This window comes from Lactuca serriola, chromosome 5, assembly GCF_051521515.1.
Source record: "Lactuca serriola cultivar US96UC23 chromosome 5, Lser_US96UC23_V15, whole genome shotgun sequence".
NCBI lineage: Eukaryota > Viridiplantae > Streptophyta > Magnoliopsida > Asterales > Asteraceae > Lactuca > Lactuca serriola.
The window spans coordinates 127,074,800-127,096,445 of NC_136412.1; the positions used below are offsets into that span (position 1 = coordinate 127,074,800).

Below are 21,646 nucleotides of genomic sequence, written 5' to 3' on the forward strand. Positions count from 1 at the left end.
ATTGGATGGCCTCCTTTACATTAAAAATGAAAATTTTGACTTGATATTTTGGACGATACGTAGATGTTGTGGTTTTATCCAAAATTCCAAACTCATCAAAATGAGGCATGAATTTCCAATAAGTCAAGGATTTAAATTAAAAGCATAAGCTAATAAAAAAATTAAAATAATAATAATAATAATAATAATAATAATTAAAAAAAGTGATATGTTATTACTACCCATTTTTTATTATCATACACTCTCGATCATTACTTTTTAGGTAAAAATAATTAGAATCTGACATAATGTTCCGTGTAAAAGTGTTTATCTCTCTTCTTTTCATATTTTTAAGTAAAAATAATAATTACTGTTTAGGTAAATAGTTTTATTAATTATTTTTAAAATATATATAATAATATAATGTAAAAGATATATCTATTCGTTTTTGGTTTGATATAATATTATTGGAAAATTTTCATAAAAATCTTTTTTTTTAGTTTAGCTATTGTTTTTTATTTTTTAATAAATAAATGTCGTTTCCTACACTTTCCTATTTCCTAGTGTTTCGCTTGGATTGTTTTTCAAATATTCCATTCTTGGTCTTCAAAATAACTACAACGACGACGAGTTAAATATATATTTTTTATTATTTTATATTGTCACACCAATATTGGTCATCAAAGTTTGATAAGTGAATTGGGTTATAGTTTGCTTATAGCCAAAAATTATTTTGTTTGTTTTGCTAAAAAAATAAATTATATTTAAAATATAACAACCAATGTTTTTATAGATTTTTTTTAAACATATAACTTATTTTTCTTTTAAAATATATCAAACTCATATGTTTTAATAATGTTTACTAGTACTATATACATTTTTGGTTGCTAGGCTGGCACGATTAACTCCCATTTGGTGGCTGCCAACTAACATTTTCATACCATATGTTTAGAGGTCTTGGGATTGCTTTTTAGCCTAAAAAGTCTTTTTCAACTAAAGGATTTTTTGTCTTATAGTTTTTTTTTGTAAAAGAGTGTTTTAAAATATGTTTGAATTATCTTTTGAAGAAGCAAATGCTAAAAAACCAAAAGTCATAAAAAATCATAATTTCTGGCTTTTAAAATCACTTATTTTTCTTCTTGCCAAAAAGTCATTCTAAAATAATTTTTAAAATTGCCAAACACCTTTTAAAACTTTTAGCTTTTTGGAAAAGCTAAAAGTTCAAATAATCATTTTAAAAAGTAATCTCAAACACCCTCTTAATATGTTTAATGATGTTTATTAGTAAAGGTAAAATTTTGAATTCATTATATATGTGAGGCACAATAAGTTAAAAAAAATTGTTATCGTAACAAAAAAAAAAGATGACCTATATATATATATATATATATATATATATATATATATATATATATATATATATATATATATATATATATAGGAGGTTCATGCAAAAATACAAATAATCTACGAAAACGCGAAAACAAGAAAAACCTATGAGATTGTGCGACCTCAACGTTATATTTTGGACAATAATTCATCCAAACTTTGAAATACATTATGATAATCGATAATCGATAATAAATTATTTCATATTAGCAAAGTATGATTTTTGACATTTTTATTATGAAAACGTGGATTTAAAAATTGTTAAGGACGTGAAAAAAAAGTAATTGTTAAAAAAGTTTTTAAACCTATATTATCATAACACGATCCAATGTAAACTTATTATCTTTAATTTATTGCTAATAAATTTATTTTTTATAGTACATGTGTTTGATTTTTATAAGATAAATCTGTTTTCGCGTTTTCGCAAGATATTTATGTTTTCACATGAACCTATATATATATATATATATATATATATATATATATATATATATATATATATATATATATATATATATATATATATATAGAATTAAAAATATAAAAAAAAAATTTAGTAAATACATTTACAAATATTTATGTATCTTTTAAAAAAATAATATAAATAAGTTATCTATAACTAAACCAAATAAAAAAATAATATTCTAATAAACAGGTTTATAAATATGGGATAATGACTTGAAAGGGTAACAAATTTTCGACTTTTTTCACATTTAGTCACTAAACTTTTTTTCGTTATCTATTTACCATTGAACTATTGAAACTGTTCACATTTTACCCTTAATAATAAGTATGTAATCATAATTTAATTATTAAAATAACTAAGAGTAGTAATGATTAGTAAAAAAAAGTAAAATGATTAGTAAAAACAATGATCGGAAAAATGATTAGAGGGGAGAGATAAGTGGAGATGAGGTAGGAATAAATAAAGCCTTAAAAAAACAACTCAAGCTCATATCATTAGTTGAAATCATGAATTTGGATCTATGAATCCTAGGTTTAAAATACCGAAAACATCACCATTCAAACTAGAACTTGAACCAAACACCATGAAAACCTCATTATAAGTCATGGGATTAGAAATAGATCATAGATTTGAAGTTGAATACATATTCTAAAAACAAAATCAAGTTCATACCAATACAAGGAACATGGAATCCAGATTTAGAGATATAGGGTTTGAAAACCTATCAATCAGTATCCAAACTCACAAATGTCACAAGTATTTGTTAATTGGAGCTAGGAGATGGATCTAGGAATGAAATAGAAACATGAAACTCATACGGACATCATATATTGAATATGAAATTTGGATTTGCATAAACACATAAACCTTAGAATGAATTTGGAAGAAAAGAGGAACAAGAAGCTACTTCTTGATGCAAAAGTTAAAGGGATTTGACCAAGGGTTCACTCATGAGCTTCAAAATCAAAACACCATGGATTTAGTAGGGAAAATGGTTCATGGAAGTGAGGTGTACACTAGAATCGTTTAAGAGAAAAAAAGGGTAGATGGATGAGAAGAAGTGGCTGATTAAACCCTATTAAATAGCTTATTTGCATCGGGGACGCGGCATGTTGCCCTACAGAACGTGGTGCGTCGACATAAGTTCGAGAAACTGACACTTTTGGTCCTTTCTCCTAATATATTTTCAAAATAACTCCCAAACCCTCTAAAAACTTATAATAATTCACATATGTTCGTTCACCATGACAAGCTATATAAACTAGGCCCTAGTTACTTAATTGGTCAACTCTCAAGTCAATAACAAGTTTCACCAACTTGTCATAAATAGTCATTCTCTTCAAAAATATTCAGTAGACACTAAAATTCTAGATATTAACTACTAGCACGATCCATTATTGTTATTTTTTTTTATCATTAATCACTATTTTCAAATAGTTAATTAATTAATTTTTTTAAAAATAATTATTTATTATTAAATAAAAAAATTTAGTTTGCTTTAAATTTTCTAGCCTCTAAAACAAAATTTTAAGACTATAGTTACAAAGCATAACACCTTTAGGGTGGACGGAGTTGATGAAAGATTCCCACGAGCACAACGGTAGCACTACCGGCTACAATGTTCTTTGGAGCGCTGGTACCGCCAAATGAGATTCCTCACGAGTTAGAAAACCCTATGTTCTCTTCTATACACCTATACACCATGCATTAATACTTGTACTATATATAGTTTTGTATGTTTTTAATTAGTTTGTGAATTAATATTGTATATTTTTAATTGGTTTGTATTTTTTTTAAATAAAAATCAGGTGTTTGGTTGGAATGAGAATGATGGGTTTCCATGTGTTGTGGGTTGACAAGTGGATGTGAGAGGAGTTAGAAATTTATGTGGCAAGTGGCCAGGGGCAGCTCAACCATTTTGGAGGCTCTAAGCGAACCAAAATTTTGGGGCCCTTTGTACTCGCCTTATATTGCAGTAAAAGTTGTCCTACTCGTAACTTTGTAATCTCTTGGACTCTTCAACGAGGACCTAAAAACAATCAATATATTCACATCATTACCTTAAACTAAAAGTTGGCATCTTCCAATTTATAACACCTAATTAAATAACTATGTACATTAAATTATGTTCAGTTTTTTAAAGATGAATTTAAAGTTAGTTAGCTTTTAATTAGAATATCAGATACATTAACTTATGCTCTAAGTGAACCAAAGCCACCCATTTTTCAAATCCAGTCCATAGTCGCACTTTATATATATCTCCTAATTACTTTGCACTTTATACAGATCTCCTTTGTAGGCTATTGTAGTTGGTGAAACAAAATAAAAGAAAAGAAACAATATATAGTCATGGGATTGCTTTGCTTGCCAAGAGCAAGTGCTAAAATTAAGAGAAGAAAAGAAAATATTATCAAGGCACATGGGAAGGAAGGGGTCCATCTTGATGTATTGTTGAGTTATATAAGGATAAAAGAAGGCATAAAAAACAAGATATTAAAGAAAGCATATCATCATATCGAAGGATATAAATTGGTAAAAGAACAAAAACAATATTAAGTTGGCTTAGATCACCTTGTATAAGTCAAAACAAAATTATATGGTTTGTGTTCAGTTTTTCTTACCCATTAAGGGCTATATGCAAAAACCAGGGTTCTGTAGTCAATTGACAATGGATAATTTTAAAAAAAATTAACCCTAATCTGCTATTGACCCTAATAGATAATTAGTCCATATTGGAAACTGATATACATATAAACATAAGCCTAATAGATTAATCAAGAAAGAGTAATCAACAATGGAGAATACGAGGAAGAAGAACATACCGTTTCAGATTTTAGTTTTTGTCTTCTTGATAGCCTTGAAGTTTATAGTTTTGACTTTTGATTTTGAACAATCAACAATAGAGAATCAAAAGAAGAAGAACATGATCGAGAATTGACTAATCAAGAATGGATTAATATTCAATCGAGATTGGTTTCTGCTGAGAATAAAGAATCAAAGAATGAGAGGTGATAGTTAGTTTTGTTTACTTCTTTTTATAGTTTATTTTACCATATTTCATTCTTAATTTAGATAATTTCCATGCATATTTTCCCTTTTGTTATTTCATGACTACTTCGGGTACTTTCGAATCTTGTGAGCATAATTGCAGGTTTTTGGGTCTAGCGGAGCGGGAGTGTTCAGGACGTATGGGAAGCGATGAGATTTGGTAGACAAAAAGGATGTTAGGCTTGGTGATTGTGGAGATGATGCATGGAGCATGCTTGATGATTATTAGAAGGCTTGGAGAGAAATAAACATTTAAATTTGCAAGATGCAGGAGTATATTCAAGCATGCATAGATTATTAATCGGGCTAGTTTACGAGCTATGAATCATTTGGAGAAGCCAAATTGGGCTTAAATTGAAGAAAACTTGAAGAAAAATGGGCTAGGAGCTGATTGGGCTCGCACTGGGCCAAGTGGGCTAAGCTATGGAGGCCCAAAACCTCAAAGATGTTACATCCGGTGACCACCCGCGCAACCCACCCGCGCAACAGCACGCGGGTTGCGCAACCTCCTGCAGGGGTAGTTTCGGAAATTCTGTTTTTGAGCTATTTGAGGAAGGTTGGTGCCCATCTTTTGGAGACTCTTGGACATCCGATTTTTGGAGATTCTCTCTGGAGTTTTGAAGACTTTTGAAGGCCAAGAACACTTGAAGAACATCATATTTTTACCTCTTGATTCTTGCTTAATGTTTGGTACAATCTTCTCTAACTTTGTTTCTTTGGGTTTAGCCATGCTTGGCTAAACTAATCTTGGTTGACTTTTGGTTAATCCTTTGAACTTTTGTTGAATGTTGAAGAATCCATGAACATGTTCTTAAATCTTTATGGGAATGTTTTGTGTTTTAACATCTTATCACTACTTGTATGTTTTAGTTCATGAGTTTAAATGTGTTTGTGGTGATTAGTTGGCTAATTTCTTGATTAAGTAAAGGATCCTCAAATTAGCAAGCAACAAATGATTTTTGTGTTGTTTTTGCTTCACACAATCATAAAAACATTTCCTCCAACATGGTGGTGAAAGCATTTGACCCCTCTTGGATTTGGTGACTTTTTGGTTCTTAATGCTAGTTGATTTTCACTAATTACATGCTATTTGGAATTAGTGACTTTGACTAAGGAAATTGTTATGAGCTTCTCTAGCCATTTCAACAATTAAGAAAAGTCTAGGTAATCTCAAGCTCCTTGGATTACTATAGCCAAATTAAGGATTTAAATCAAAGTATTGCACCATTGGATTCTAATGATATGTTCATCAAAAGTCAAAGTGAGGAAACTTTAAGTCAACCATCTCTCCCTTATTGATTTTACATCAAACTCTTATTTTTGTTGCATTTGTCTATTTAAATCATAGTTAATTCTAGTTTGTTTCAAGTATTTCAAAACACCAAAACCCCCCATTTTATTTTTATTGTCATTTTACAAGTATTTTTACAAAGAGATTTTTCATAGAGTTATAAATTGAACCAATCTCCGTGGATTCGATCCCTTTACCACTATACACTATTTTAGTGTGTAATATTTAGGGTTATTATTTGTGTTGGCCTCGACAACCACCAAATATTGACCCTAATAGATAATTAGTCCATATTGGAAACTGATATACATATAAACATAAGCCTAATAGATTAATCAAGAAAGAGTAATCAACAATGGAGAATACGAGGAAGAAGAACATACCGTTTCAGATTTTAGTTTTTGTCTTCTTGATAGCCTTGAAGTTTATAGTTTTGACTTTTGATTTTGAACAATCAACAATAGAGAATCAAAAGAAGAAGAACATGATCGAGAATTGACTAATCAAGAATGGATTAATATTCAATCGAGATTGGTTTCTGCTGAGAATAAAGAATCAAAGAATGAGAGGGAAGAACTTAGGCTAATGATTTTTGTGGTGTGCGCTAATGGAGATAGAAAAATTGACTAATTGAGATTTGCTTAATTGGGTTTAAGGGGCCCCTTAGAATTGGGGGCCTTAAGCAAGGGCTTAGTAAACTTAAAGGTAAGGTCGGCCCTGTAAGTGGCTTAGGAAAGGTAGGAGGGATGGACTCCCTCCACCCTTATAAATACAAAATTGAATATAAACACCATAATGCAATTGAGTTTTTAAAGTAGAATTCCTTAATAAGAAAAAACTAAGCCACAATCACTACTAGAAAACATAGCAATAGCGACGGAATCTTAGCGACGGAAAAAATCCGTCGGAAAAAACAACGGATTTCCGACAGATGAATTATTAGGAGATTAGCGACGCTTTTGCAACACTTTTGCGACAGAAGTAAATTGGTCGGTAATCCGTTACTGTGTACCGACGGTTTACCAACGACATCGCCTCCGCCATCTCCGTCGGAAGCAAAGCCCTCCGGCTCATCCAAAGTCGTCGACGCAACATACTTCTCCCTCCTACTGCCAGTTCGACCTGCAACCCACCCACGACAACCAGCATCGCCTAAGTCTCTTGCCGCCGACACCATCATCGAAGTTGTTGCTGTAGCTGGTGGACCTTACCATTGAATCTGATTTCAGCTTTTTCTCACTTAAGTTCTTGTAAAGAAAACACTAACTTATTTAGTCTATTACATGATTAAGACGATTCACATTTTATATATCACAAATTGTTATGGCCTTAGTATTTTTGTCACCGTTTGATCATTTATGTTAGTTTATTCAATTAAAGATAAACAAACCTAACAAAACTGTTATTGTTGTAGACCTGTAGTTGAATCTTACCATCATGCTGTAGGTTCTCTTTGTTAGTTTCCTTATTTGGTATTTGTTTCTACTAAATACTAATAGTTTACCTCTTGTGCAAACTGCTTCACTTCATCTGCAACAATACCACATAAATATTTCATAAGGGGTAAAACAGGAAATGGAAAAAAAGCAACTGAAAAATTGACAACAAAACTTACCCGAAATAACCTTCCCAGCAAACCAAGAATTGCAAAAACAATATTGTGTCTGAGATAATTGTTGGCTGAGTCATCAGTGAGTGATGCTATTAGGCAAGTAGAAAGAGACTGAAACTATCAATCAATATGTAATATATTATAAACAGTCTTAGCAATTTCTACCTTTGATTGCATTTTATTGGTTGACAATAAAATGCACCAAACAACTGAAAGAAACTATCAGAAAATCACCAAGCCCTCCCCTGTTTCCTATTTGATCAAATCCTTGTTCCAGCTCTCATTTAGTTGTTTTGTTTTTACTTGATTTAACATCATGCGATAGTTTTAACATATATACATATATATATATATATATATATATATATATATATATATATATATATCCTTATTTAAGTTCCTAAACATTAATCAAACATGTCATTTCATAAACCAAAATCTAGCCCCTTTGAAAATTGCACAAATTAAGAAGACATTATATAATTGGCAAAAATGAGGCAAAGAAACATAGAAAATGTGATGAGACTTACTACAACATCATTGATATCTCCAGTTGCAAAGATATTCTCAAACCCTTTGACCCTAAAGTTTGCATCAACCATTAATCTCCCACTATCATTAAAACTATCCTTGAGACTTGTCTCTTTAAGCCATGATGAACCAATCGGATCACTTGTGCATTTAAAGTAACAATCAGCCATGATAGTTTCACCTTCAGATGTTTTATAAGTTCCATCATCAGAGCTGGAACTCAAATCAACAGATTGAACTAAAATTACCTCAACTTTCTAAAGAGTTAACCAATCAAGGACCTTTTTACTGGCCTTTTCATCTATAAAGTAGTATACTTAATAATAATTAATAGCTGTTAGTTAGTTAGTTAGTTACTGAATACATTAATAGCAAGAAGAAAAAGATAAAGAATAGTGATACTACCAACAGACCCCATTGTCTATGAGCTCAACTGTGGGCTTGCAGGACAATTACCGTCCTGACCACCTCCACCTCCACTCATTGTCATTGGCGGGTGGATCCCACCTGAACTCAGCTGTGGACTTGCCTGTTGCTGCTTCAGCTTTTTCACGAGCTTCTTCACATGTTTCCATTTCAGAGTTACACTTGTCTGCTTCCTTTTGATATTGTGATGTCAGCTTTTTTGCCTCGAGTAATGCCATGTCAGCACGCTGTTGACTTTCTAATGCTTCTGCTTCTCTTAGTTTTAGTTCTTCTGAAAGAAGCTCTGCAAAGTTCTTTTCCATGTGCCCATCCACTTCCGGATCATGCTTTGAACAATCTGATTCAGTCAAATATTCCGTCAAAATTTGAATATAAATAGCAATGTACTTATGGAAGTATGTTGCTATTATGCATAAATTGTATAGTACATTGTCGATATTGAAAGTATGTATTTGTTTGTGTAATACTAATATACTATTACTAACCTGTGAAGGAACTGTTGCCAAGTCCTGTGAGAAAAAAGAAAATATAAATCAATTGAGAAATTGATGAAGAATATGTCATCATTCATCAACAATAACATCTTCTATTTCTAATACTTCAAGAAATCAAAAACCAATTAAAAACTTCCTTTCCTTTATTATAAGAGTAAATTACTGAAATCGTCCCTGTGGTTTGGTCAAAATTGCACGTTTGGTCCCTAACTTTTTTTTTGCACTCGGATCATCCCTGTGGTTTGATTTTGTTGCGTTTTTCGTCCCTGTGGTTTGATTTTGTTGCATTTTTCGTCCCTTACATACGCTAAAGTTAGGGACCAAACATGCATTTTTTACCAAACCATAGGGACGATCCGAGCGCAAAAAAAAAGTTAGGGACCAAATGTGCAATTTTGACCAAACCATAGGGACGATTTCAGTAATTCACTCTTATTAAAAATAAATATCTAGATATTTCATTATTTTTTTTTAATATTTTAACTGTATAATTAGGGGATTAAAAATGTTACCACTCAATTAATATTCATAATTTTGTTTTAGGTTTCAAAGATTCAACACTTAAAATAACAAAAGCATATCATAATTAAAAACTTATACCAAACAGTAAACATGTTGGAAACCTGGAATCAGTCCATGTTTATTCAACTTTATATTTTTAATGAAAAATTGAACAATAAAAAAGCTAAAAGGTAATTAAAATGCTTACATGCGAATTAATAGTTTAACTTCAGAGTCTTATCATCTCATCTGTTAAGATAACGAGGATGACCATTTTGCCCCTATCACTTCATGTTTTCCTTCAAGAACATTGAAGTCATGTATGATTCTGGTTTCACTTTTAAAATGCAACAGTTTGTAGTCTTGTTAAAATTCAAAAAGAACAATATGTTTTACAATATTAGGGCAATTACTTCATTTCTTTGTAACAGCAACTGTAAAAACAAACATATGAAAAAAAATCTAACATTTCTTGGGAAAAATTGAAAAATATAAATATATAATAAAAATCTGACAAACCACTATACTACAAGGACGAAATATAGGGTGTATAGAGAAACGCCCTCGTGTTGCTGTTCTAATTCTACTACTTGTACATGGTATCTGTGATGAAAATAGACATATTATTATAGCCTATATCATGTGCAACTCAAAACTTGCCAAATGATCAAGTGGTGGAGTCTTTGAAGCAGATTTTGGATGTTTCAACTGAAGGAAGCCCCTCAAATAAAAGTTATGAGGTTGGTGATGATGAACCAGGGGAGTTGACTGAAAAGTCAAAGATGGGGGAAGTCTTGGATTCATCCAAGAAGAGATTGGCTCAGTTGGCTAAGCTGAGTGAACATGTTGGGGGAGTTAGTAAGAAAGGGTTTATGATAATGCATAGAGCTAAAGTGTCTTAAACACATATGATGTTACTTTCTTGCATAATAATGTTTAGAGATTTTTTTTTGGGCGTCAGTGGAAAGATTAGTAATCTAACCTTTATGAAATTTGCTAAATGACTTCAATTTTGACCTGCATGTCTAACTCATCTCCTCAACCACCCCTGCAAATTTTAGGTCAACATCACATAATAAGAAAAGCAGATTCTATAATAAATCCAATAACAATTAACAAAGATTCTGATTTCTAAATATTTTAGGTCAAGATCTCTCTGAAGCTGAGCAGATCATCAATGTCTTTTTTTTATAATTCAACAGCCTCTAGCTTAGGTGTTGTTGGTTCCTCAATAAGTGGTGCACTCTATTTCCCAAAATACCCTTCAACTGGCATGGACATGCATTACAGTTTGGTTTACTTACTCTTTGTGCAAAAAACCTTTCCAAATGTGATTGGTACAGGGTCAACTGGTCAAGTTTGTATAGCCTGGGTCAAAGATATTATATGTCAAGACATTAATTTATTTGCTTATTGAGATATTATATGTCAAGAAATTAATGAGCTTTTTTCTTTAGGGAAGCATCTATCAGAAGTTTGTATTGCCTATGTTTGCTTGCTGAAGTTTAAAAGGAAAAGAAAAATGAATAACATTTTTTTGTTTCCATATTAATTGTTATTCGTTTCCAGTTTAGTGACTATAAATAAAGTTTGAGATGGAGATCAACTGTAGTAACTCTGATGCATCAGGCCTGAGATTTGGTTCCCTATAATAACATAGACCAATAAAGGTAAGGAAAAAAATAAAAACAAAGATAATAATAATAATAATATGAATTAATACAAAAATAGAATTCATACTTTTGGAGGCATTTTAGCAGAAAATCCTTTGCCTCCGCAGAACGATAGTCTGGTATATGTTGGGGTGCAAAGTTATTCATTCATGACTTTGTAAATGTTTGACTTTTGTAAAACCCATTTGCATGTGGTGCTTTATCCTTTAGACCCATTTGTTAGTTAAAGTGAGAGAGAGACATGTAAACACCTCTATAAATAGTGGGTTCATGCCACTTGTAGAGGTGTGCTTTGAGAGATGTAGAAGTGAGTGTGTAAGTGTGTGTTAATTATGTAGTCTAGATCTAGATCCTTTTTGTGTAACACCATATACATTCAATATATCTCTTAAACACCCAAATCACCATGTTCAATTGTGCAAGCTTTAATTCCGCATGCCAAATCATGTTCTTTGTCATACAATTGGTATCAGAGCGGGTCTTCAAGATCAAGGTGATATTTGAAGAACGATTCTCGGTTTGGCAAACTTTTGTCGCAATTTGATCAATTTTGGTGAGTCTCTCTCTATGATCTCTCTTAATTTCATTGAATTCGTGCTTTGCGTTCTTGTTTTTTGATCATTTGATTCGTTGGATCAAAATTTTCTTTGAAAAACCCATTTGTTGTGATCCAATAATTCTTTTGTTGATCAAGGTTCGTTCCAGTCACTTAATTGTTCGTTTGATTCAAGATCTAACCTAAAATCAAATTAAATCAGGATTATTCATGTTTGTTTTAATATCCAAAAAATTTTGGTTAAGATCTGATGACACTAATGCGATACTATTCATCCATTGGCAAGCCTACAGGTTATCTTAATCTAATTTATGAATCTTTTACTGTTCACAATAATCATTTAAGCCCAATTCATTGTTTCATTATGATCCAAAAGAATGGATCTGGTACTGTTCACTTAATCGAGCCCATTGATTCATCAAAATCAGTCAATGTGTATGTGCTCGTTGTCATATGTTCTAAACTTTGAAGTCGCATTCAACATTTCTTTAAATCTTAGTTCTTGAGTCTCGTTTTTTTTCACTCTTATCGATCAATAGTTTTGTTTGTAGAGATGTACTTGTGAATCGATTCTTTGTATGTGTCGAGTTTAATCACAATGATCGATTGTGATCAAGTTAGAACTAAGAATTCGAAAATTGGATTTTTGATTTTGATAAAATTGATCAAAAATCTTGAAATTCTTATGAAGATCATGTGATTCAGAGTTGATATTTGATGATTGATTCGAAAAATTTCAGAAAAGTATTGATTTGTGCTTATTGATTGATGAAATCGACATGTCAAACTAAAAAGTCAAAGTCGATGTTTATGTGATGAATTGATGAATTGGTAGAAGAAATTGGTATGTTCAAGTTGTTTTAAAGTTGTGCAAGTCGAAATTTAGTCTAATTTAGATTTAATTTCGAAGTTGGATGGGAATGTATTCTTGATGACGAATTCTATCAGAGTTAATGGTTAGCTACTAAAACAAAAGCTTAATGGTCGACGATTCATAGCGAACAGATGACGAACTCTGATTATGATTTCGAAGGTTTCACAGTCGATTTGATGAACATTTGGAGTTTGAATGAAGGGAACTTTATTGAAGAATTGATTTTTGATTTCATACGATTTGGAGTCGATTTCTTGCCTGTATGTTGTATGTGAGGTCATTCGCATCTACAAGAATGGGAAAATTTGGGTTTGATCGACGAGTAAAGGTTTTGGGTTAGTGAATGAAATGCGAATGACAAAAATTTTGTGGTTGATGGTCAAGATTCGCATTTGGTGAATCATTTTAAAGATTGGTTTATGTAAGTTCTTTTGATGTCGATTGAAGTAATGAATGAACAGATTGATTTGTTCGGTCTTGAGTTCTCATCTGGGTCTTAAAGTGATTCGCATATGGGTGACTCAAAAATTGTGTTCGCTTTATGGATTCGCTTTATGTTATAAAACTGTGATTCGCATATGTGAATCGATTCGCAATTTGGAAGTCAAAAAAAAATGTTCATTCGCATTTTGTTATGAATTGGTAATATGGTTCGCATATGAGATTAAAAATTGGTTTCGCATTTGGTCTCAATCAATTTCGCAATTTTGGATTAAAGATGCGAAGAATTTGTAAGGAATATGCGAAGAATCTGGAACATGTGAAGTGATTGACTGCATATGGTGATTTGGGGAAGAACACAAAAAGTTTCAGTTTGCACCCCTGATTTTTTCACAAAATGACAAAAGTAGCCCAACTTCGCAAGTTTGAAGAACATGCACAAGTTTCAAAAATAGTCCCTGGAGTTTCGCATTTTTGGAAATAAATACCCAACTTCGCAAATGGCAATAAAAGCTGAGAAATTGCAGAATTTTCAGTTTTGGTCCTTGCAGTTTGTGCGAATTTACACTTTATGCCCGGTTTCGCAAATGGGCTAGAGTTTCACATATTTGACTGTTTTGGGTGCAACGGGTCACTACAGAATTTTGAAATTGACAATTTCTACCAATTTTTGAGAAATTTTGTCAAAGACAATCCGTGAACGACGATAAAAATTGATTATTTTTTGGGTTTTCCGGATTGAAGCACAAAGTTTATGCCACATGTTAAGGGGAGTTTTGACACGAAAAATTCCGAATAGAACACGTTCTTTTTCCTTTGGAGTTTTATAATCAAATTTCGATTATTAAAAGGGGGAGAAGTTTTATATGGAAATTCGAACTTGAATTTTTCATATTACGCGGATTTGAAGACCGAAGTGATCTGGAAGTTTTGAAGCCACGAGATGATGCAATTAGAAGTTCGGAAGTGATATATTCGAAATGGGTTTGGAATTATTGAAGATTTTTGGGGTGTGTTTTTATGCGCAACTTTGGGTGATTATTTGGAGTTTGGGATACTCTTGATTATTCGTTGCTGCTCGGATTGTATGGTCTCACATCCTAGAGCCCAAATTGAAGAATCATGGAAGAATTGAAGATTGAAGTTCATTTCGACATGTGTCACCTTTGAGGCTCAAACTGCGTAGTGCTTGATTTTGGAAGATTTGAAGTGGGTCATTCATTCCTAACTTTGAGGGGGAGAATGTTGGGGTGCAAAGTTATTCATTCATGACTTTGTAAATGTTTGACTTTTGTAAAACCCACTTGCATATGGTGCTTTAGCCTTTAGACCCATTTGTTAGTTAGAGTGAGAGAGAGACATGTAAACACCTCTATAAATAGTGGGTTCAAGCCACTTGTAGAGGTGTGCTTTGAGAGATGTAGAAGTGAGTGTGTAAGTGTGTGTTAATCATGTAGTCTAGATCTAGATCCTTTTTGTGTAACACCATATACATTAAATATATCTCTTAAACACCCAAATCACCATGTTCAATTGTGCAAGCTTTAATTCCGCATGCCAAACCATGTTCTTTGTCACTACAGTATAGGTGGATGAGTTATTTAGTACACATACCTAGGAATAAATTCTGAAACCTTAAAATCTCAGAACAGTAAATTGTAAACAAACACCTCCTGATATTGTTTCATAATCCTGTAGAATTCTATATTCAAAATGAGGCAGGTGTACTGCTTATTATATACCAAAACATGCCCAAAATAGGGAAACTACCAACAAATTTCCAACATGAAGATTATTCTTTACCATGTGGAATTCAGTATGCTGCTAGGTTGCTGCTTAATATGCCTTTAGAATAGACGAAATTTCCCTTAGATTTGCCCTGAATGAATGAAACTTCCTTTTGGAATGAGAATCTTTAAGCAGAAAGGTGGTATTTTTGTTTTGGTAAATTGTAGGACAAATATGAGAAGTCAATGTGTGAGAAATATGGCCCCGACCCTAGTCAACATCCATTGGGTGATGTTGAAATATGGGAGCATTGTGTTCGCGGGAGAAAGAAGGGGGGAGTTTACGGGGTAGGATCATTAGATCCAGGCAACGTCGTGTCGGGGACACCTTACTAGTGTGGCTCATCATCCCATGATTATTAAAAAAAGGTATGTGTCAATGTTATGATAAAAATAGTAAAGTATGTTGCTATTTCCTTCTCTATTTTATACTAATTATATGTTTGGCGGACCATATTTTAGATAAATGAACTAGAAAGCATGTTGGAACGAGAAGTGAAGAAACGGGAGGAAATAGAAGCCAATTTTGATAGTGAGGTGAAGTTACGAGAGGACATGGAAAGCCGTCTTCTTGGAAAAATGAATGATCTTTTGAAGCAATTCACCGGAAGATAAAAGGTAATATTTGAGGGCATTTATGGTATTTGACAATATATAAACATCTCTCTAGCTAACAACTCTCAATGATAGGTGTGGAATCCACAAGAAAGAATTCTCTATTGCTTGTTGATAATATTAAACAATATGGATTGAAATTTTTGGTATTTGACAATATGGAGTTATAGATTTAATGTATGTCAAATGATTGAAATGTATGGATTTACTTTTACATTTGGTTGTTTTAAAATACAGATATAATGTATGTTTAAAAAATTTGTGTTCAATATGTAATTATTTTTAGTTTTTAATTTCTTCATTAATTTGTAAATTTTTTTATAATGCCAAAATCAGTCGCTAATCTGTTACAAAAAAAATTTGTAGTCATTTCGGGATTCCGTCGGTAATCCGTTAGTAAGTTATTTCAGATTCTGTTAGTAATCCGTTAGTAAATTTTTCCGTCGGTAACCGTTGCAAATATATTCTGTTGGTGATCCGTTACTATTTATGACGGAAAAATCGTCACTAGCCAGAGCCGTCGGAAATCCATTACAAATAATTAGCGACAAGAATATAGCGATGGATTTTGGTGTGTTACAATTCCGCCGGTAAGGAGCTTTAGCGACGGATTACCGATGGTTTTGGCCGTCGTTAATGCTCTTTTTTGTAGTAGTGAATGATGTAACAGAATGAAATGAAAGTAGGATACACAAACTAATAAAATTATTGAAGTACATTGCTTTTCATGCATTTAGGCTTTCTTTCAATACAATATTAACTGCTGCTTCCCTCTTCTTTAACAACTTTCTCCAATTTTTTCTTTTCAGAATCTTCCCACTGTATATTCTCATTGTGTGCCTTCTTAAATTTCACAATAAAACGCACCAGAGAAGTTATAACTGTAAAAACAAACCCAATAAAATATCACATATCCACATACAAACTACTAATCAAAAAATTAACCTTAATCTGTCTGATTATTAGAATACTAAAAGAATAAACAAATAACCTAAGTGTAGAGAAGTTTGCATTTCAAAGTTTCTAAGCTTCGAATTCATAAGTGTGGAGATTTTTTCTATCTCCATATTATTACATCTACACATTTACAAACATGAATTTTTTTCTTTTGTAATTATCTCTATACACCTATGAGTGTGTAGCTTTATTATGTTTCTAAGACTTATAAACTTAAGACACTTTCATGCGCTTATAAGTGGGACAAAATTTAACGTTTCTATAATGGGTGCATGCACTATTATATGAAGAAAACACATTTGAAGAGACAAATATTCATTTTAGGAAATGTACGTTTTTTGTCCATATTCAAACAATACTTATTTTACCTTATGATGATATATGAAGTATGTTGCTACTTTGCACAAAATGATGAAAGGACGTTTTTTAAACTATATGAAAATTAAAGTAATTTGTTATCTACATAAAGAATTAAGATATTGACACTAAAATCTAAAACAGACCTTGCTCCCAAGGAACATGACTGGGATCCTCCCCGAAATATACCGCAAGTGAGTCTGCATACTGAGCCTCTAACACATGTATGCTTGTTACAGTGTAAAGTAGTAAACTCGAATATTTCTCTTGTTTATTTTTGGAGTTAATAGATTTATAAAAGACTCACCACTTCATTAAACGAAGAGGTAAGAGGTGGGAGTTGATCATCAGCACTATCAAGAAAGCTCTTCAAGGCCTGCACAACAGTTGAAGAATTGATTTAGTTTTTCCAAAGAAAAAAAAAACAATATCAACGAATATAAGTCATTACAGATGAAGTATCAATCAGAATCCGTTTTTGTTTTATCTTCAATACAATAAAATTAATATAACCCGTTTTACTAAAGATCCATGAAAAATAAATAACTAAATATGTACTTACCTCTCGGAATTGAGCTGACACATCACCATCATTATCCGAAGCATCAAATTCATTTTGAGCCTTCTCGAAACCGTTGATTATTGCATACTTGTCCTCATGCAAACTTTTAATTTGTATCTAATGGTTTGATGTGGATACCATAATGGAAAAGGATCACAATTCACAATCAAACAATAGAAACCTGATCATTAGTTTTAAGGCATTCGTCTAATTACCATGGAGGCAGATTGCAAGTGAATAAGATCCTTGTCAAAATCCAATAACTCTGGTGTTTGCTCAGCAACCACCTAATTAATAAGCAATAGAACATATAAGTACCAAAAATGAAAACATAATAAAATTAGTGAGACATGAAATTATATTGAATATGTAGGGAATGTAGATATCATAATTTTAATTTTCTTCTAGTTAATAAACTGATAGCCAGTGTAAGGACAAAACTAGGTGTCAAGTAAACAGATTTATTTTATACCTTGCATAGATAATGCAAGAGAGTGATCTTCTTATCCGTTGCATACGTATATCCCAAATCCCGAAAATTGTCTAATCTAAAACCTCCAGTGGATCCTGCAACGTAGATGATATAATATACCTCATTGCATGAAATATAGAAAGGAAATATAACCTTCAAAATATGATAATATTTCAGCAATCGTTTCCTACTGCACCTTTGTTTAATTTATTCCCCATAGTGAAAATTATCTGCATTATCTTCACCAGCTTTGTGGATTCCATAATCTAAATCATGCAGACGAAACTAGGACTTTGAAAAAATATTGCAAATATGCATCAGGGTAGCCTAAAAGCCACGATACTTTCTCATTTAAGTGGGTACGTATAAGCTTTACTTGTAACTGAAATATCAAATTAAAGAATCTGAGATGCAAGTTACCTCTTTAGTAGCGTCTTTGATTGTACTCAGATTTTCACTCAAATTGTTAACCTACAGTTTTTTTAACTTAAGCCAATAATTAAAACAGACAAAACTCTTTGGTAAAATAGTAAAAGAATTCTTAAAGCATATTCACCTGACTGCTAAAAGTAATTGTGAACGCAAATACTCGTAGTTTTGGCTTTATTCTTGGTATCTTCGCACATTCCAAAAAGAACTAAAACGCCAAAATTGTATCATAATTCATTTTTTAAGGAATTATATCTTTCTACAATACTTACGATTTATGACTAAGAATACCTGTTCACATTGTCCAAGCATTTTCTTGTATCCTGTATAGCTCTGAGATTATGTGTGTGTTATTAGGAGTGATAAGAAGAATACAAAGTAAGAAGGGGAAGAACATAGCAGAAAGTAGTACCTTTACTATCTCCATTTCTTCTTTTGTAGGACAAAACTCGATAAGATTATAAACTTGATGAACATTCATAGCAAAAGAGTCCAATGAAAGAATGGCTTTCTGAAAATCAAACACAGCTTGTTAATGTTGCAATGAGATCTCCGACAATAAAGCAAACTACAACTTAATTAAACCAGCAAGAAGTTTTGAATTTTTTATGCTACAAAATCTAATTGTGGAATGAATCATGAACGATCTGTCTTACATAGTGATTAAGTGTTGTATATAAACGATTTGGTTCAGATCGTGTACAGGATTTCTGGTTTTGCTTGGTTTATCTCCTAAAATTAAATGAACTTACAATAATATCATGTAGGGGTAGATTTATTTTCCCAAGTATGATTTCCCAAGCACTCGCTCTCAACGGTTTAATCTGAAAAAAAAAATCAAAATGACTTAACAATGCTTATGTAAAGAAAATGAAGGATTTTATTATAAAACTGAAGCATTGAGATGTTAAAAAGTACATCTTGAATCAACTAACCAAACAAATGTTTTCTGGTTTTAGCTTTTCGGAACTTGGTTGACCTAGATTCTTGTGTGCGCCTGTTGACATGGAAGCAGTTGAAAACAGACTCTCAAGCTCCGTTATATCAATTTCAGGAGCCCTATATATAAAGTAACAAATTTCATCATTTTTTACTCCTGAACCTAAACCAAAATATGATATGTTTTATAAAATAAATAACAATTGTCATCCAACAAATCCGCATACCTTGATTGGTTCCCGTGTTTTTGAGACACGTTCCATAAACTTCCTTCCTTTGCATTGGTTTTCATCAGTTGCAGGGGATTTAAAGGTCTTTGATTTATAGAAGCTGAAGAACTTACACCAGAATGTGGAGGTGGTAGTGGCACACTAGAGTTGTCCGGAGGAGGAGGTGGCAGTGATACATTATAGTTCTTTGAACGTGCAGGTGGAAGTGGAGGTGGTGGTGGAGGTGGAACCTTAATCAACAAAAAGTGTGAATTTAGTCATACAATATTTCTGAATCTGATAATAGTATTATCATATGACACTTGAAAGCATAGAATATATTAACAAATGTAAAGCACTAAAAGTCATTTGGATCACATTAGTTGCTAGTATAAGAAGATATTAAAGAAATGTAAACATAAAAGATAATTTGATTTTTATTATATATTATCTACTTGAACCATGCATATTAAGATATATTTTTGGTTGTGGCATGGTCCTTGGTTAATAACACTTTTGTCCAACCACATGTTACTACTAGAGTACTAGGTACTAGCATATTCAGGAGATTATAATGGAAAGTTAAATTAGATTGATGATGAAAAATGGGTGATTAGCAAGGAAAAAAGTGAACTTACTTGATACTTCAGAGCAGTTTCAAGTATTCTCACAACCTCGTTCGTTAGTGGTCGTTTTTCACGGTTCCTTTTCAAACATCTATAAGCAATTGTTGCAAATGCCTTCAACGAACAAGGATTTATTTCATCCTTTACATTACCGAAGATAATTCCACTCAGGTTATTCTTTTTGTAACACTTTCGTACCAATTCAGTAAAAGGTTGATGCATACCCTTGTTGTCAATACACAACCTCCCACACAAAACTTCAAACATCACCACACCAAATGAATATACATCCGACTCCTTTGTTAGTAACCCCGTTTCTACATACAACGGATCACAATACCCAAACGTACCTACAGCACGGGAGACCATAAACGTATAATGCTGATTAGCTGGACCAAATTTGGATAGACCCAAATCTGAGATCTTGGCATTCCAGTTATCATCTAGTAAGATGTTGAAACTTTTAATATCCCGGTGTAATACTCTTTGTTGGCTCCCTGCAGGATCATGAAGATATGCTAATCCACGAGCCACACCTATGCATATATTAAGGCGTCGAACCCATGTTAGATCATTGCTATTGAGGTGTAAGTCAAGACTTCTGTTTGATGCATATTCGTACACTAAGATCTTCTCACCACTCTCATCACAAAATCCTAAGAGGGAGACAATGTTTTCATGTGTGTAAAGGGAAAGCATAATGATTTCTTTCCAGAATTCAGGATCTCCTTGCCCAAATGCACGATCTAAACGTTTTAAGGCAACCGTGGCATGGCCCTTCGAATGGACGAGTTCGCCCTTGTACACTTTCCCAAATCCTCCTTTTCCGATACATTTATCTTCAGCAAAGTTGTTGGTTGTTGATATTATAGCTTCTAATTGTATTCTGAGGTGTTCAAACTGTTTTCTAATAGACATCATTTTGATGATCAATCAAAAATAGGAAATACGACTAACGCGTACAAAGAATTAAAGTTGGAGGACGTAGCAAGGACGAGAATGGTGATGCAGCGACGGCGCCAGGAGACGTGGATTGTGGAATGTACAGACTTCAGATAGACTGGGGTACAAAAACTTAAAAAGTCAATAATTGATGTGAGGGTGAAAAACAAAATGGAGAATTGAGAGGCGTTTCGTATAGACTTGGAAAAATGTCATGTGTTTTTAATTCATCTATTAAAAAATATAAAATGCAACCATTATATCTGATCTTTTTCTATTAACTTTTGTGATAATAAAAGTTGATCGACATATGGTTAAAATCTCGTACATATGAGACAAAACCTTATTTGTTTCCCTTTAATTATTGGTCCAATCTCCATTATTCATCCAACTACTCCATAATCAATTGTTTCAAAAATAAATAAATAAATTAATTAATAAATTAAGTTTCAATCATTGAACCTACAGAA

The 21,646-nt window shown here is 32.4% G+C and overlaps 1 protein-coding gene across 2 annotated transcripts; it reads right to left on the bottom strand.

Moving 5' to 3' along the window:
• Positions 1 to 16,347: 16,347 nt before the first annotated feature.
• LOC145051220 (formin-like protein 17) lies at positions 16,348 to 21,343 on the bottom strand. Of its 2 annotated transcripts, XM_078999323.1 has the most exons (15): positions 20,247 to 21,343; positions 19,627 to 19,859; positions 19,396 to 19,519; positions 19,213 to 19,284; positions 18,873 to 18,971; positions 18,752 to 18,793; positions 18,588 to 18,668; positions 18,452 to 18,502; positions 18,228 to 18,297; positions 18,032 to 18,126; positions 17,775 to 17,846; positions 17,560 to 17,676; positions 17,305 to 17,373; positions 17,144 to 17,210; positions 16,348 to 16,564 (listed from the first exon to the last, which is right to left on the bottom strand). In XM_078999323.1, exons 1-15 carry the CDS (start codon positions 21,153 to 21,155, stop codon positions 16,440 to 16,442), a joined length of 2,226 nt encoding a protein of 741 aa, XP_078855449.1. In that variant the 5' UTR covers positions 21,156 to 21,343; the 3' UTR covers positions 16,348 to 16,439. The 2 variants fall into 2 exon arrangements, with proteins under 2 accessions (XP_078855449.1, XP_078855450.1); XM_078999324.1 differs by lacking the exon at positions 17,144 to 17,210.
• Positions 21,344 to 21,646: the final 303 nt, after the last annotated feature.

What these genes read in the sequence shown, in the direction of transcription:
- LOC145051220 (XM_078999323.1), bottom strand. Translation starts at nt 21,155, where the DNA reads ATGATGTCTATTAGAAAACAGTTTGAACACCTCAGAATACAATTAGAA. An exon ending in CAATTACTTTTAGCAGTCAG is followed by an intron (nt 18,503 to 18,587) that starts GTGAATATGCTT and finishes AAAAAACTGTAG; the next exon opens with GTTAACAATTTGAGTGAAAA. An exon ending in GGGGAATAAATTAAACAAAG is followed by an intron (nt 18,127 to 18,227) that starts GTGCAGTAGGAA and finishes TCTACGTTGCAG; the next exon opens with GATCCACTGGAGGTTTTAGA.